This window comes from Syngnathus acus, chromosome 17 (assembly GCF_901709675.1).
Source record: "Syngnathus acus chromosome 17, fSynAcu1.2, whole genome shotgun sequence".
Lineage (NCBI taxonomy): Eukaryota > Metazoa > Chordata > Actinopteri > Syngnathiformes > Syngnathidae > Syngnathus > Syngnathus acus.
This window is the reverse complement of record NC_051102.1, coordinates 2,474,365-2,489,838: the sequence shown is the minus strand read 5'-3', so window position 1 is coordinate 2,489,838 and position 15,474 is coordinate 2,474,365. Positions and strand designations below refer to the sequence as shown.

The following is a 15,474-nucleotide window of genomic DNA, read 5'->3' as shown; positions in this document are numbered from 1 at the left end:
TTTGAAAAAAAAAAAACATACATAACAAAAGACACACTTGCCATCTCTTTTAATATCCTTGCCATATACATAAAACTCAAATATAAGAACTCAGGAACACAAAAACAAGAGAAACCGTTAATTGTACTGTCGAGCTAATCTTCATGAATGACATGGATGTGTGACTTGACTAAAATAAGCACATCCAGATCACTTTTAGGATCAAAACAAGAAGCCAAAGGATTACGCTCCATTTGTGTTCTTTCTTCTAAAATATTTGATATTCGTTACAACAACAAAGCGTCTCAAAACTACTAGTGTGAGGTAAGTCCTGCTGCTGAATCAGGGGCCTTCTTTAGCCCACCAAGTGGTGGACATGTGACATTTTGGTATTCAAAATCTTGTGCAGTTTTTTTTAAAATCCTCAGTCACCTCACATCATGTACAAAGTACAACAGCACTCAGTCTTTAGTGATAACGTGGATCTTTAGAGAGAGGTATTTATGTAAACACAGAAACACAAAAGAGGAGCTAACAGAGATAGCAACACTGATATTTAAAGGAATTACGTACACAAAGGATGATACAACTGAGAAGCGATCCAAAACAGAACATGCAAAAGGAAATCAAAGTTGGCTTCCATATATTTACACACACAAAGCTCCAACATGTAAACCCATTGAGCTCTATTTTTCGTAGACTGGTGCCCATGTGCTCGGCGTAAAAACGGGCGCATCTTTATTTTCCTGACGGGACAAGTCTAGTTTTGCGTGCTTTTCAATTTGGTAGACCGCACTATGCCTTCATAGGCATTCTGGCGTATTCTATTGCACGCCCCCGGCACATCAGGCAATTTGGTGACCAAATTTTAGTCTAGCTAAAAGTAGGTCAAAGTTGTGGCGAAGGTGGTCGAATGAAACTTTGGTGGATTTGACTGAGGTGCAGGCAGACGGATTCTGAGCTCAGTGAGCGTTGTGGTCATTGCATTTCATGAATATGACAACAGCGTGGAACAATCCCTTGAGAAATCAATTAACTGAACAAATTATTAGCTTTCATAAAATAGTTTATCACCCTTGGTGGGGTCCCATACAGACGCACGACTGGGGGTGTAAGGCAGTCTTCAATTGACCACATCACAGACACGGCTGACAAAATCTTTCGTATGGGGAGATCTTGCAGTTCAGACTACATATACTTTCCTTGGGTGCCCTAATCTCATGGACGGACCCTAGGTAGTCAATTTCTGCTTCTGTGATTCTATTGGTCAAGAGGCTGTGTGCTCTTCCACAACGGCGCAAACGCCCTCTTCTGCCTGTGCGAGTCTAGGACAATTCCAAAACAGTTAAGACTACGCTTGACGCTAGATGGGCATGAAAATAGGGCTCCTGGTGTTTGTTATGAACTTATTATTGACACGCATTAAGATAATGGTTACAAAGATTTCTCTTTCAGACAGAGCTTGTTCCAATGTTGAATATGTGCATTCTGGAAAAGAAGCAACAAAGATGAATGTTTAGGATGCATGTACGAGTCCTAGACCTAATAACAAATCGGTTGTCAAAAAAGAAGGCGGTTTCTGGTGTGGAACATTTACAGAATTCTTTTTTTATTTTAAATATCAGATGAAAGCATCCTGATGTTAAATGAGGTATTAGTCTCTTGTCACTGCTGGGAACAAATCATTGACCAGCTAACGTTCAAGCAGACACAAGAGACTATGATAGTGTTCTTCTCTGTTTTTGTGCATTGATCCGAGGATGAACTTTGGTGAATTTTCCTTGGTTTTACTTCATTTTGTTCAGCGTGAACTGTTTCACACCCACCGCCCAAATGACTTCCAAGTCTTCCAACGGGAAGACCCCGCCAGAGAACCGTGTGCTCTGTCCATCAGTACTATCCTTATCGAGGATGCTGCATTGTCAAATTCTCAGCAACGCCGACATAATGGATCACAGTTGGAAAAATAATTCCAATCACAGAGGCACATAGGGCCAGCTGATGGAGCTTCCGGAGAGCTGCATGTCTCGGATGAGCGTCTCAATGGGGGTCTTCCCCACCAGGCGCATGAAAAAGAGTTGGGAGATGAGGCTGGCGGGTACGGCGCGTAGAGCGGGGAGGCGAAGGAGAAGGCGGCCGAAGCGCTGAGGTTGACTCGGGTACTGCATCCTCTCGTACTCGGTCAGAGCTACCTGAGCCTTCTCCTGGAGAGACTCCACGTGGACTGCATCTGTCAGACCGCAGGCATCTAGTGCAGAAAGAGAGGGAGCAGGAAGTTACCAGGGTTGGTATTTGACCTGACTACGATTCTCCAGTAGGGGGCAGAAGTGATTACGTAAATCTGTCACGGCGCTGCAGTTCATTTGGCATGAATGAAAAAGAGCTGTCACCTGGTGAGAACAGCGCGATGGCCTTGAGACAGCTATACTCGGCGGAGTCCACCTGCAGTCGGGTCAGTTTGTCCACCTGGTCCTGGAACACCCTCACCTGGTCCATGAAGGATACCACGCGCTCCGCCGACATGGGTGACGAGTGGAAGCCCGCAGCGGCCAACAAGGGCGCCATGTGGAGTGGCAAGGCCGACTGGGCCGCATTGAGGATAAACAGCTCGCTCCAGCTCAGCCTCAGCAGGGCCACCTGGGATCACGAAAGGTTTCACTGTGTGGATTTGTACCATCTGCCATCAAGTAAAAGATCTTGTTATTAATAGACCTCTTACTAACCTGATCAGACACTGGCAGCTCAGGGAAATAAGGAATATTTCTGGCCCATTCTACTGTGCTGAAGAGAAGCCGGGCGGCAAGTTCGCAGATGTTATCAATCCCCATGGAATTATCGGGACCAGCCTGCTGGTTGTACTGGTGCCCGTAGCGGCTGTTTGGGTACGGCTCGGCCCTCAACAGCTGCGAGATGAGCTCGGAAACTGGCTGACCGCCACTCCCCCCGTTGTTGTTATTGTAGAATTCGTTGCCTCCCAGGCCGCTGGTGCCACCTATAGGCGTGAGGGTCGGGCTGAGACTAGGCTGCGGTGGGATGCGGCCGCGTTGAACTGCTGTAGTTTGGTTGGGGGACCAAGGGGGAAGGGGACATCAGGAGAGGAGGGTTCACGGATAACAAAATAAGAGTTGAGGGTGGGGTGGAGGGTGGATTTGGGAAAGAAAACGGAGAGGGAAAAAAAGTTAAAACTGGGTTCAACCATCGGTATATGTCAGATTATAGGCAGACCGGAGTTCACCGATTAGCCGTCCTTTCTTCAACAGAAAGGCATGCAGATTAAACCTCCTTAATGCGAGTATTCTTCCTTTTACCACTGCTCGATAAGCGTTATCAAGAGAACGATACGATGCTTGCACCGTGACCATGTTACAGCTATCCACAAAGCAACAAGCTGAATTCCTATCAGCCACGGGAATGCTACTCTGTGGCTAACCCTGAACTCTGACCTCCCTATGGACGCACCCAGGCAAAGATAATTTCTCCACGGGGAGCAATAATGTGTCTCATTAACTTGTTTTATGTTCTTTTTCCTGTTCGATGGGAGGTAAACAACACAGACATGTCAGATACTAGCCACTCTGACTACGTCCGACTTTGCTGACACTCATTATGTCCTAGGCACGGTTATTTGATTTGAGTTAGTCCCAAAACTAACGATAATAACCGCCCCCCAATCCAGAACAAAAAATCCATAGTATTGAAAAATGAATAAAAGTATTGAATGAAACTACATATAAACCGTTTGATACAAGCAACCCCAACAGCGTGTTAATTGAGTGTTGCCAATTGGAGTGAATTACCTTATTGGATTGCGCCTAAAGGGTTAGTCCAGCTTCATTTACTGGCTTAAGGCTGAGGGACTTGGGTGTCTTAGCAATGCATTTATCTCTGTCACTATGACACAAACTAGATTAAGGCTACTAGTACATGGCATTGACTGGACATGCATATATAGTTAACGGATCTAAAATAGGGTGTCGGAAGCAAAACAGGACTGCAGTATCTAACTGGCAATTAAACTTTGAAGTGAAAGAACCCATTTGGTGCCATATTAGGAAAAAAAAGAGTTACCTTCTTTGCGCATGCCCACTCGGAAACATTTCTTGAGACGACAGTATTGGCACTGGTTGCGGTGGTGCTGGTCAATCTGACACTCTCTATTAGACCTGAAAATGAGTAGTTGTTGGTGAGGATCAAGTACTTTTGTGAAATCCTCCCCCAGGTATTGTTCAGAAGTATGAAATTCCCTTCATTGCACTTATTTTCTAGATGTATTTCTAAAATAAACTAGTAGTTAAATATTGTCACTCCATCAGAAATATTATAAAACATTTAGGAAGTCAATTATTTTTCAAATACAGTGTGTGCTCAGGAAATGCAATGCACTGATGCTTGAATTTTGTTGTTACATTATTACAGTAATATGAACGATTGTTGACCAAACTATTGTTCTTGACTTTTGATTCTAAAACAAGGTATCCATCAATTTGTTGTGTAGGAACTCATTAAACACCCGTAATCTACAGCATGACAACAAATTAACCTACAGAGAAATACACCTTAGCTTACGTGCTTTAGCGAGCTTTCCAAATGTTTAAAGGAACTACAAAAATGTCGGCTCGTTGCCAGACAACACACATTTGCCGTCATGCCCCTCTCACCTGCACGTGTAGCTGAGGTTACGTCGTACGCTTCTCTTGAAAAAGCTTTTACAGCCTTCACAGGTGAACACGCCGTAATGTTTCCCACTCGACTTGTCGCCGCACACCACACAGTCCAAAACGCAAGCCTTATCGTCCTCCCCGGCCTCCATGTCGCTGCCTCCCGCCTGGGGAGAGCCGTCCTCATCCTCCCGCTTCAGGTAGCCCTTTTCCCCAGTCCGTTGGTGCCGCCATTGGGATCTCCCCAGCCCCCACTCACCATGGCCATCGCTTGGTTACCGAACCACCGAGGAAGAGCACGCCACAGTCAGGCAGCTAAGAATCGTCAAGGTAACATGAATATCAGCAGACGCTTCTTTGGAAGCTTTATAACAAAAAAACGAACGAAAAATAGCCACAGGTTTTGAAGGGAGATAGTAATGAGAGGGGGGGGGGGGACAACAGGAGGGTGGGTGTTTGGCAGGAAAAAACAAGAACGGTCTCCTCCCACTGCACTATGACCTGGAAATAGTCGGAGTGGTGTAACTTTTCAATTTTTAGCTTTGCTCTAAATGTCTCTGCTTCTAAATGTCAATGTCTTGTCCTCTTGTCCAACCCTTAAGGCTGGTTCTGCCGCCGTCTAATCCGGATGAGGGATCCTCTTCACTGTAAACAATGAGTCCACTAGCGACTGTGGAGAGATGGGAAAGCTCTTGTAAATGACATGAGGTGATAAATGTTGCACAAAGACAAACATATACAGAGACACAGACAGCTCCGTTTTTCGAGCTAATGGCTGAAATAGGCCGTTGAATTCCTTCTTCCCCATACTGCTGTCCTCCTTATATAAATCATTCACCGCTTACCTCCGATTGAACATGAATATGTCCGCCGCTATAAATCCTCTCCCGCTAGATCGTCCTGTCCTCCATCCAGAGAGCGAGCGCAGCTTTACTATTCTGCCGTAATCCTCTCAGCGGCACCATCGTGACCCACAAAGTGAAGCTATTCCACGTCATTTGCTCCTATAGCTTCAGGCTTTGCTTCAAGGCTCCATGGGAAAAAAAAAAGAAAAAAACACGTCTGGACTGTCAAGTTGACCTCCAAAAAACACACACACATACACACAGTGAAATGTGTGCTCAACACAAGGAAGTGCTGTCCTTTCCTTTGCTTCCTCCTTCCCAGAAGCCTTAGCTGTGCTCCAAGCTTCTCGTTTGCAAGCCTTTTGTTGGTGCTTGGCCACCAAGAACTAATGATGTGTGGCCTAGCTGCTGCTTTTCATCTGTGTGTGGATGTGTGTGTGTGCGCCGTCCCCTGTGGCAAGAGGTGGGGGAGGCAAGCAAGGGTGCGCTTACGTTCTCTCTTTCCGGGCATCCGCACATCCAGTTAGCATTCAAGAGAAAATCCAAAGATACAGACAAGTCGGGTCGCTGTCTACGTTTGCATTTTTCCCTCCTCCTGTTTTCTCTTCTAGCCTATTTGTGTGTTTGGCACAAGACGGATAAAGCAAAGCAAGTGAGAGAGAGCGAGAGGTAAAGGGAGGGAAGGAGGGCGCTGGAGAGTGTGCAGAGGGGGAGGGGTGTGTGTGTGCGTGCGTGTGTGTTCTGAGGGATTTGACACTACTATTCAAGCCCTGTGGTTGCCATGGTGCCGGCTGCCTTATATGGCCATTGGAGTCAAAGAGCAAAAAGAGTGGGCTGTGTGAGGCAACACACACACAGAGGAAGAATGTGGAGGATCTCTCTGCTGGGATGCAAAGAGCATGACCCCAAGGCCTCCAAACACACGCACACACATCCACACAATACCAGATTACTCCCTGCAACAAATACAAGCAAGCTGGCCTTTTGTCTGACACAAAGCTTCACTGTCAGCCTAATGGCTAAAATATCAACTTTGTTTCCCTATTTCATGTAAATGCTATGCTCAAGCCTTCCAGCCAGCCTCTCAATTCTTGTGTATATGGATGCCTTTTTGTACTGCCAATAAAAGGTTAACATTTTATGGTCGTTGCTCATTTCTCAGGCTCATCGCCGAGCACACAGCGAGAGGTCAAACACACTTTGGCCCCCTGGCTATGGTCAAAAGCCCGAGGTCACACGCAGATAAAGAGGAGGAGAGCACCCAGAACAAGCCTGGATAAGAGATAAGTAATGAATCTGCTTGTAAATGCACTGATCATGGTCTTTGTGTGTGTGTGTGTGGGGGGGGGGTTGCCGTCACCTATGAAAGCACTGTGGAAGACAGATGATAATGCAACCTGTTGTCTTATCTTCATATGTGATGAAAGATTTGAAGTCATTCTACCTCCCTCCCCACTCTCCACCTCCACACAAACACCTTTATGGCATTCCTAAAGCAAAACCAAGGTAGCCCCTTGGAGACCACAATGTGTGTGAGTGTGTGTGTGTCATTGTCCAAGCCCCTTTGTGCAGCTAATAGGTCCTCAGAGGGGTAGGGGGAGGAGATATTGTGTGTTAATTTGAATAAAAGTCCCCTTAATTATGCCACTGTTTGCCCCGCGTGTCTCTTCTGTTGTGGGATGTGTTAAACTAAACTTGCCTTCAGGGGGCAGTGTGGTGCTCACATGCAGATAATACAAAGATTTGATGGAAAGACACAAAGTCGTCAGTCGTTGCTAAATTGCAGCGATATAACTCGTTTTTACCAGAATAGGAGAATATAGCAGTTTTGTTGTGCTTTCTTAATGTGTTGCTGCACCGTTTGTGTCCATGTAAAGGTGTATCCTGCAACATCCTTGCTAATTTTGTGCTATTTTCACGATACTGTTAGCGTTAAAGGTGAAGTCAAGTGAATGATGTTTTACTGTTATTTTCGTAACTTTTTTTATATAACCCTTTTCTATGCTCACGCATTAAAAACAGACTCGACAAATGGATAGTATGCCATTAAGTGCAAGTTGATAGATTTGATTGAATGTAAACATCCATCATGTGAGTAAATAAATTAAAGAACAGGAAATGTTTTAAATAGTATATTACATAGATAAGATTAAATACAGAGTTTTTTCAAAAAGAATGCTCTCACCCCCCAAAAAATCCTCACATCTAATAGACACTGGTATGAGAAAATATAAACTGTAAGAGCGATACCAAAAAAAAAAAAACCTCAGTTTTAAAAATGACACTTTAAGAAAGGCATAATCTGTTTTTAAATACAAAGCCCTGAACAAATGGTACATATTGTTAACATATCTGAGCCATTGAATGTGGAGCGCTTTTAGTGAGTAAAGTCTCTCCCGTGTCTGTCATTCCCCTTCCAGTGGGGGTGTGATGGATACTGAAGGGGGCAGAAGTGACATGACCTTTGAACCAACCCACGACTCGTGTTGAGGAAGCAAAATATTTCTGTCGACGTGCATGTTGAGTCAACACGTGCCTAGAATGGCACAACGACAGCTGTAGTTTAAACTGTTTAAAGCAGCATATTGCATAGGGTCATTTTTTTGTGATTTTATTTTTCTCATAAGCTGTCAAGTACTTTGTCTCGTATTATCATGTGCGTTCGTTTATGATTGCCACAACAGTGGTCCCTCTAGTATTTTTACTATGCATCCTTTTTACATTTCTGTCTTTATGTCAATAACAAGAATGCATTCAAGTGTTTCTTATGGGGGGGTTGGGTGGTGTGATAGCTCAGAGCTACAAACTTGTTGGACATTTAACCTCATCATGTGACATTTCGGGGCAGGCCGAGCCCTTCTCAAGTCAGCTATTGATTCACTTAACATTTGTGTTAACCTTTAAGGTCTGTATAGAGGTCCGTCCCCCACACCCACCCACCACATGACTGAATGTTAAGTTAGGCCAGCTCTCTTCCCTTAAGCATCCACTCGTGTAATTCAATCTCAGGGCGTGAGCAGCGTCGCTTTAACCACACCAACATATGGAAAGTAGGTCTTTAGCTAAAGTAATCACCAAGCGTCTGTGCAGTCCATCCCTTCTCATAAGGACGCCGTTCTCATTACGCCCCGATGGCCGTCACTGTTTAGACTTGTCGTGACAGCTTCTCCCTGAGACCAGGGTGACCTGTGACCTTTGCAGAAAGGGTGACCCTGGAAACCAAAACAGAAGCCTTTTGTGCAGGTCAAAGGGAAAACATCTGCTGGCGATAGAAGCGGGGGACTAACTGTTTAGCGTTTTGTCTTTAAAGCCGCTTCTAAAGAACGTTATCAGCTGTCACAGCCGAAAATAAGATGTCATACAAGGTAGCAAAATGGCCCCACTCTTTCTGTCGCCACTTTGCCTATTTAGCGCTGTGTTGTTTATTTGTGAGTCAACACAGAGGCAGGAGGAGTATTAATGACTCGTCGTGCACTCTTAGCTCCCCATCGTGCAAAGTACAGAGAGCTCTTTCTTCACGCCAGTCATCTGATTGTAGCATGTGTCTGTGAGATGAATAACCAGAGCTCAGAGCAAGTTAAAAATTAGCTAATTCGCAGCATACTGACACTTTGCCTGTTTGTTGTCATTGCTAGTCAAATAAAGGTCAGGCAAATGATAGGAAGGTTTAGACCACATGTTTTTTTCTTTCTACTGTTTCATAAAAACAAATCAAGATCTTTATTAGGTGTTATGTGGCCCAAGTAAATTATTTTGTTCAACTGTAATTGTCACAGTGCTCCACTGAGTGGCACTGCAATCCACGATGACTGCTTGCCTTCTTCTTTTTTTTGTTTTGCTTGGCCATTGTTACCATTTCTGGTGCACAATTTGGTTTGGACGACTTTGTGGATAGAAAAGCAAATTAATAACATTGAACAAACATGAGCCAATCAGACAGTTCTGTCCTGAGTATGGATATGTTAACAATATTAGAATCATACAGTAATATAATTAATTACACAATACAATTGAGCCAAATATGCCTATACTATACTGTAGCTGTGAAAGTGAATTCCATTTATCCACAGTCCATAAGAGTTGTCTGATATAACCCAAATTGGATTGTAAGCAGTAGTGAAGTCATAATCACTGTAATCAGCATTTATTAGTATGAAAAACACTGAGTCCATAAATCATTATTTAGTATTTATGATATAATTTAATATTTATTATTCATTACACAATTATAAATATTGTTTATTATGTATTGTTAGTGGCGGCTCGGTTACGCACTGGGTAGCACGTCCGCCTCACAGTTAGGAGGGTGCAGGTTCGATTCCACCTCCGGCCCTCCCTGTGTGGAGTTTGCATGTTCTCCCCATGCCCGCGTGGGTTTTCTCCGGGCACTCCGATTTCCTCCCACATCCCAAAAACATGCTTGGTAGACCGATTGAGCACTCCAAATTGTCCCTAAGTGTGAGTGCAAGTGGTTGGTTGTCTCTGTGTGCCCTGCGATTGGCTGGTAACCGGTTCAGGGTGTCCCCCGCCTACTGCCCGTTGACGGCTGGGATAGGCTCCAGCACACCCGCGACCCCCGTGGGGACTAGGCGGTTCAGAAAATGGATGGATGGATGTATTGTTAGTCTTTGTATGACTTACAAACATTCCATTCCACCTCTCCACGTGAAATCTAGAAATATACTCAATTGGGTTCTTATCAAATTAACTTCTGTTTAACTTGTCTTGGCATTGACAAATGACACATCAAATTAACATATTTGTTTTTTTAAATAACATACAGAGTTGGCAAGAACACCTTGTCAGCCAACAATCCGTGAATAGACCACGAATAAACGCTCCACTGCCCTCTTCCTGTCTTGATGTTTTTACTGTATGAAAGCAAACCTCTTTAAATTAATTTCAATCTACACTCTGTTTATGTCTTGCATTTTCTCTAATATCCTGCGTTTGTTGCCGCCTTTTTATCTACAATCTAGGACACTAGAAACGTTTGGCCATCAACATCTGTATGAATTACGGCTTCCTGTCAAGATGAGGTCTGGAACATCAACAATGCCTGGCAGGAAAAAAAAGTGGTGACTGCTACTGTCAAGCCCTTACTTTTCGTTTTGACTGTGTGTGCGTGCACACGTCCTGTGAGACAGAGGGCAGCTTACCAACGTCATCATGTTGGACTTGAGGCACGATGCATCAAAGAACCTCCCATAGAGCACAACATAAACCATTGTCCTCCCCACGGCTGTGCGCCGGAAATTACTGTTCAGGATCCCATAAAAAATGTTTTTGGCACATGAATGAGGACATGTTTCACACGGTGAGATGGATGGCTTTATTCACAGATAACAAACTGAAACTGACAGTGTCTTCTGTAGAAATGTTCATACCAGATTGATGGAAAAAAAACATTCAAGATTAGAAGCAAATATGATTCTTTCAAGCACATTAAAAGGCTGACGACATTTCGTTTGTGATTTTAACATATGACCACGAAGCATGTATGCACAGAACATGTGTGCCATCCCCCAAAAAAGGCGGCCCACCCTGCGGAGTAGGTTGAGTGATGATGGGAGGGGTCTGAAGTCAAACTAACTTCCCATTATGGGAAGTGTGTGGCCAAGCAGTTTATAAATTCCAACCCCGTGTTTACACCTCACCCACAATCTGATCGATTCTCATGTTTTCATCGCCATCCAAAGGAAACGTCTGCTCTCTTTTAGAAGTGTTTTGCGCTCTGTCAGACAAACGGGCACCAGCCCTAAAATACGTGGACAGAGCCTCCAAGCTGCTCTCATATAAATCAGGGTCTTCATAGATCCTGCTTAGGAGGAACTTGTGCTTCTTTCTCTTGGACCTTGTTTGAACCACCGGCACTCATGTATAGCAGCGGCTACTCTCACGTGTCCAAGACCAGCCCGCAGGCCCAGAAGAAGATGCAGTATCGGTCAAAGGGCAAAGGCTGTGGCTACTACTTGAGAATCATCTTCTTTTTTTCCTCGCTGATTCAATCGCTCATCATAGTCAGCCTGGTTCTCTTCTTGGTCTATGGTAAGACGCAGGACTCCGCTTCAACAACACGCATACAGGACCTGGAGGAGAGCTTCAGTCGGCTCTCCCTCGAGAACGTCGCCCTCAGGCAACAGAGGAAGAACCTGACGACCTTACTCAATGCCACCCTGACGGAGAAGACCCGCAATGACTGGGACCTGCTGAGACTTCGGCGCTTGTCAAACATCTCTGTAATGTTTATTCAAGACCTGGACAAGAAGCAGGTAAGTAAGTTTAAGATGTTTTAGCGTGAGCATATTTAATGGTGATAACAAAATAGCCATGTGACCCGATGTGTAGCCATGTAAGCGTTTAGTTAAAATGTTAATTAATATTTTCAAAAACATATATTTTATCACACATCATATTATTGCAAGTGATGTAGAAATTCGCAGCATCATACTTTTTTATTTATGTTCTTTTTATTTTAATTTTTTTGTATTTTATCATACACAATCGCAATATGGAAAATGCTGGTTTTGAAAATACATACTTCTGCTACCTTTTCCAGACAAGTTGTTTATCTTTTAATAAGATAAAACTGGCGGCTCGGTGCGGCACTGGGTAGCACGTCCGCCTCACAATCAGGAGGGTGCGGGTTCGATTCCACCTCCGGCCCTCCCTGTGTGGAGTTTGCATGTTCTCCCCGGGCCCGCGTGGGTTTTCTCCGGGCACTCCGGTTTCCTCCCACATCCCAAAAACATGCTTGGTAGGCCGATTGAAGACTCCAAATTGTCCCTAGGTGTGAGTGCGAGAGCAAATGGTTGTTTGTCTCTGTGTGCCCTGCGAATGGCTGGCAACCGGTTCAGGGTGTCCCCCGCCTACTGCCCGATGACGGCTGGGATAGGCTCCAGCACTCCCGCGACCCCCGTGGGGACTAAGCAGTTCAGAAAATGGATGGATGGAAGATAAAACTCTGGTTTCTCACACAAGGATTTCATGTTGAATCAATGTTGTCTATTGTTTTTACTGTTTTGCTGATCTGTTTTTTCTTTGCCATCCAACAAACAGCAACAGACGAATATAGAGCTGATGATGTGCAAGAACCAGGCACGTTTAGCACCCAGTTGCCCACTAACACGTAAGTGCAACATTTCATCGTGAACAGCCCGAATCATTTCATTAATATATGTTCAAATTCAAATCAACTTCTGATATACTGTAAAAGAATGCTAAAACGTGTCTTCCGCTTTATTTAAAGAAGTGCGAGTTACGCCTACGACTCTAGGTTGTGGGTTGCAGATGGAGCGGGTGAATGCTAAACTTGAACTTGTGGAGTCCAATTTTACACAAACAACACAGAGAATGAAGATGGAAATGGAAGAGATTGCCAAAGACAGGGATAACCTTGACCTGGAGGCCATCCATCTAAGGAGGGAAAAGGCAGTTCATCTGAAGGAGATTGAGCTCAACACTCTAAGATGCAAACACGACTTTGTTCAGTCCTTGAGTGGCATCTCCAATGTCTCAAGAACCTTTCTACTGAAGATTGAATCCCTCTTCCCAACTCACATTGCTTTCCAGCTCACCTGTGACAAACAGAGGGAGCATCTGGAGCAGATCCGCACCAACTGCACCAGTCTGTCTAGAGAGGTGGAAGACAGGTTCCAAAGCTACTTGAATAATGTAGGCAGTCAGGTGTCTGAGATCCTGTCGGAGAACAGCCGCTTGAAGGCTGAGAACATGCGACGGTCTGATGACTACCGCGTGTGCAGTCAAAACCGCACAGGGATGATCCAAGAGCACAAACAAACCGTAGAGAAGCTTCAGCTCAAACACGACAAGGACTATGAGAGGATTCTGTTGGAAAAAAAGAGACTGAACGGCGATATTGATGTCCTTGAAAACAGTGTCAACTACAAAAGAAAACAGGTTGAACTCCTCACAGAGGAACTCAGGAGGCTCAACATGTCCTGCATGGCCAAGGTGAGTTTATGTGTGGGTGTGTGACCATGTCATTGATTTTTAATTAAGGTTGTTTTTCCCAAGTTAACATATATTTCATTTGATTCCAGAGTGGATTCGGTGGCTTGCCGGGAGCTGGTGTAGGACAGTTTGGGAGGGGAGGGTCAGATAATTTTGGTTCAAACTTCAACTCACCTGGGTTTGGATCAAACAAGCTAGGATCGACTGGGTTGGGCTCCTCAAATCCAAGCCTTGGCTCAACTGGCTCAGGATTAAACCGATTAGGGTCAACTGGGTTGGGCTCTTCTAGTCTCGGGTCAACTGGGTCAGGATTAAACAAATTTGGATCAACGGGGTTGGGCTCTTCAAGTCTGGGTTCATCTGGGTCAGGATTAAACAAATTTGGATCAACGGGGTTGGGCTCTTCAAGTCTGGGTTCATCTGGGTCAGGATTAAGCAGACAAGGATCGACGGGGTTAGGCTCATCAAGTCTTGGTTCAACTGGATCCGGATTAAACAAATTGGGATCAACTGGGTTAGGCTCCTCAGGTCTTGGCTCAACTGGGTCAGGAATAAATAAATTAGGTTCATCTGGGCTGGGCTCCTCGAATCCTAGCTCAACTGGGACAGGATTAAACAAATTAGGATCAACGGGGTTGAGCTCTTCGAGCCTTGGGTCGACTGGGTTAGGATCAAACAAATTGGGATCGTCTGGGACGGGTTCCTCGACTCTGGGGTCCACTGGGTCAGGTTTAAATAAACTTGGATCAAATGGTTTGGGCTCCTCAACGCTTGGTTCAACTGGGTTAGGATTAAACAAACAAAGCTCAACGGGTTTAGGTTCTTCTGGTCTTGGATCAACTGGGTCAGGATTAAATAAATTTGGCTCGACAGCGTTAGGTTCCTCTGGACTTGGCTCTACTGGGTTAGGATTAAACAGGCAAGGATCAACTAGTTTGGGCACTTCGGGTCTTGGCTCAACTGGCTCGATGAATAATAAACCAACTTCGAGTCTGAAAAGCTCCTCTGGCCTCGGGTCAAGTGGATTTCCCGTTTTTGGATTAGGGTTAGGCAACAGTAACACAGGACAAAGTAAACCGGGAACTGGAATAGGAAGAGGAACATCAAGTGGATCTTCACCTGGAATGGGGAGGACTGGTGGTTTGGGAGGTGGATCAGGTAATTTAAAAAAAAAAAAAAAAAGGCTGTATTGCTTACAGTGTTGTCAATGAAAATGACAGATGAATGTTTTTTGTTTTCTGTGCATACAGTCAGCGTTGCTCAGCACCTTCAAGATCTGCAACGTATCATCAATCCATCCTATGGCTATGAGTGAGTATGATCATGGAGTAGAGCTGCAGATAGTAGTTGCCAAAATAATAATCTGCATCCAATATCTGCCTTTTTTCCTTTCAGAGAGCGACAAGAGCTTTCCAGAATGTTGGGTTAGTCCATCATGACGAGGAACACTGCAAGAGATTTATCAATTCAACACAGCTCGCCAAGTTCACCATGGTATTAATAAATCTGCTTTATGATATACACTGTTGAATACAAAAATAAGCACATTAAAAGGACAGACAAATTTAAGCACTTTTTTTATATAGAATGTGAAGTCTGTTTTAATCATACTATATATCTTTAATTGTGTACAACTGTGAGAACAAGTTCATGCAGTATTTTTAAACATGTAAATACAGAAGTCTTTGTTCAATTGTGCGCTTCTCTTTTTGATAAACAAATCTACTTGAGATATTACTGCATTCCGACTCGGAAGTAAGTGTTTGTCCCTCTGTGCGTCACCTATTGTGTTGCAATGATCTCCAAACACCTCACTTACGCCCCCCCCCCCCGAGTTGAAGAGCAGATTTACTGCCGCTGTAATTAATCCATCCACCATGTTTACTTTTACCTGCCAACCTTTCAGCAGCCTGATGGTGGCAGATGGGTGGAACCTCCACAAATGGCCATGAAAACAATACACTGTTTTTGACTGTAAAAAGAACATGGAAATCCACTATATAAACAAAATCCAAATA

The 15,474-nt window shown here is 44.3% G+C and overlaps 2 protein-coding genes and 1 long non-coding RNA gene across 12 annotated transcripts; 2 read left to right on the top strand and 1 right to left on the bottom strand.

Moving 5' to 3' along the window:
* Nucleotides 1-241: 241 nt before the first annotated feature.
* On the bottom strand, nt 242-5,097 carry nr2f6a (nuclear receptor subfamily 2, group F, member 6a). The gene is given in 6 exon segments (XM_037275408.1): nt 242-2,227; nt 2,370-2,616; nt 2,703-3,031; nt 4,048-4,142; nt 4,638-4,854; nt 4,857-5,097. Coding segments are annotated over 6 exon segments (1,209 nt in total). The 5' UTR covers nt 4,906-5,097; the 3' UTR covers nt 242-1,955.
* Nucleotides 5,098-5,192: 95 nt separating this feature from the next.
* On the top strand, nt 5,193-7,726 carry LOC119136747. Its single transcript, XR_005100794.1, has 2 exons — nt 5,193-5,345; nt 6,645-7,726. It is a non-coding gene; the product is annotated as an uncharacterized LOC119136747 (long non-coding RNA).
* A 3,224-nt stretch (nt 7,727-10,950) lies between these two features.
* plvapa (plasmalemma vesicle associated protein a) lies at nt 10,951-15,474 on the top strand. 10 transcript variants are annotated; one of them, XM_037275344.1, is made up of 8 exons: nt 10,963-11,754; nt 12,542-12,611; nt 12,732-13,456; nt 13,546-14,005; nt 14,066-14,097; nt 14,173-14,614; nt 14,707-14,767; nt 14,852-15,474. In XM_037275344.1, the coding sequence occupies exons 1-8, from the start codon at nt 11,359-11,361 to the stop codon at nt 14,883-14,885; spliced, it is 2,220 nt and encodes a 739-aa protein (XP_037131239.1). In that variant the 5' UTR covers nt 10,963-11,358; the 3' UTR covers nt 14,886-15,474. The 10 variants fall into 10 exon arrangements, with proteins under 10 accessions (XP_037131235.1, XP_037131234.1, XP_037131236.1 ...); XM_037275340.1 differs by having other exon boundaries at nt 10,951-11,754; nt 13,546-14,382; nt 14,413-14,614; XM_037275341.1 differs by having other exon boundaries at nt 10,955-11,754; nt 13,546-13,924; nt 13,985-14,614.

Excerpts from the sequence above, each read along its gene's own strand:
- plvapa (XM_037275337.1), top strand. The coding sequence starts at position 11,359 with ATGTATAGCAGCGGCTACTCTCACGTGTCCAAGACCAGCCCGCAGGCC. Across the intron at positions 11,755-12,541 it reads AAGACCTGGACAAGAAGCAG|CAACAGACGAATATAGAGCT; the intron begins GTAAGTAAGTTT and ends TCCAACAAACAG. Across the intron at positions 12,612-12,731 it reads ACCCAGTTGCCCACTAACAC|AAGTGCGAGTTACGCCTACG; the intron begins GTAAGTGCAACA and ends CTTTATTTAAAG.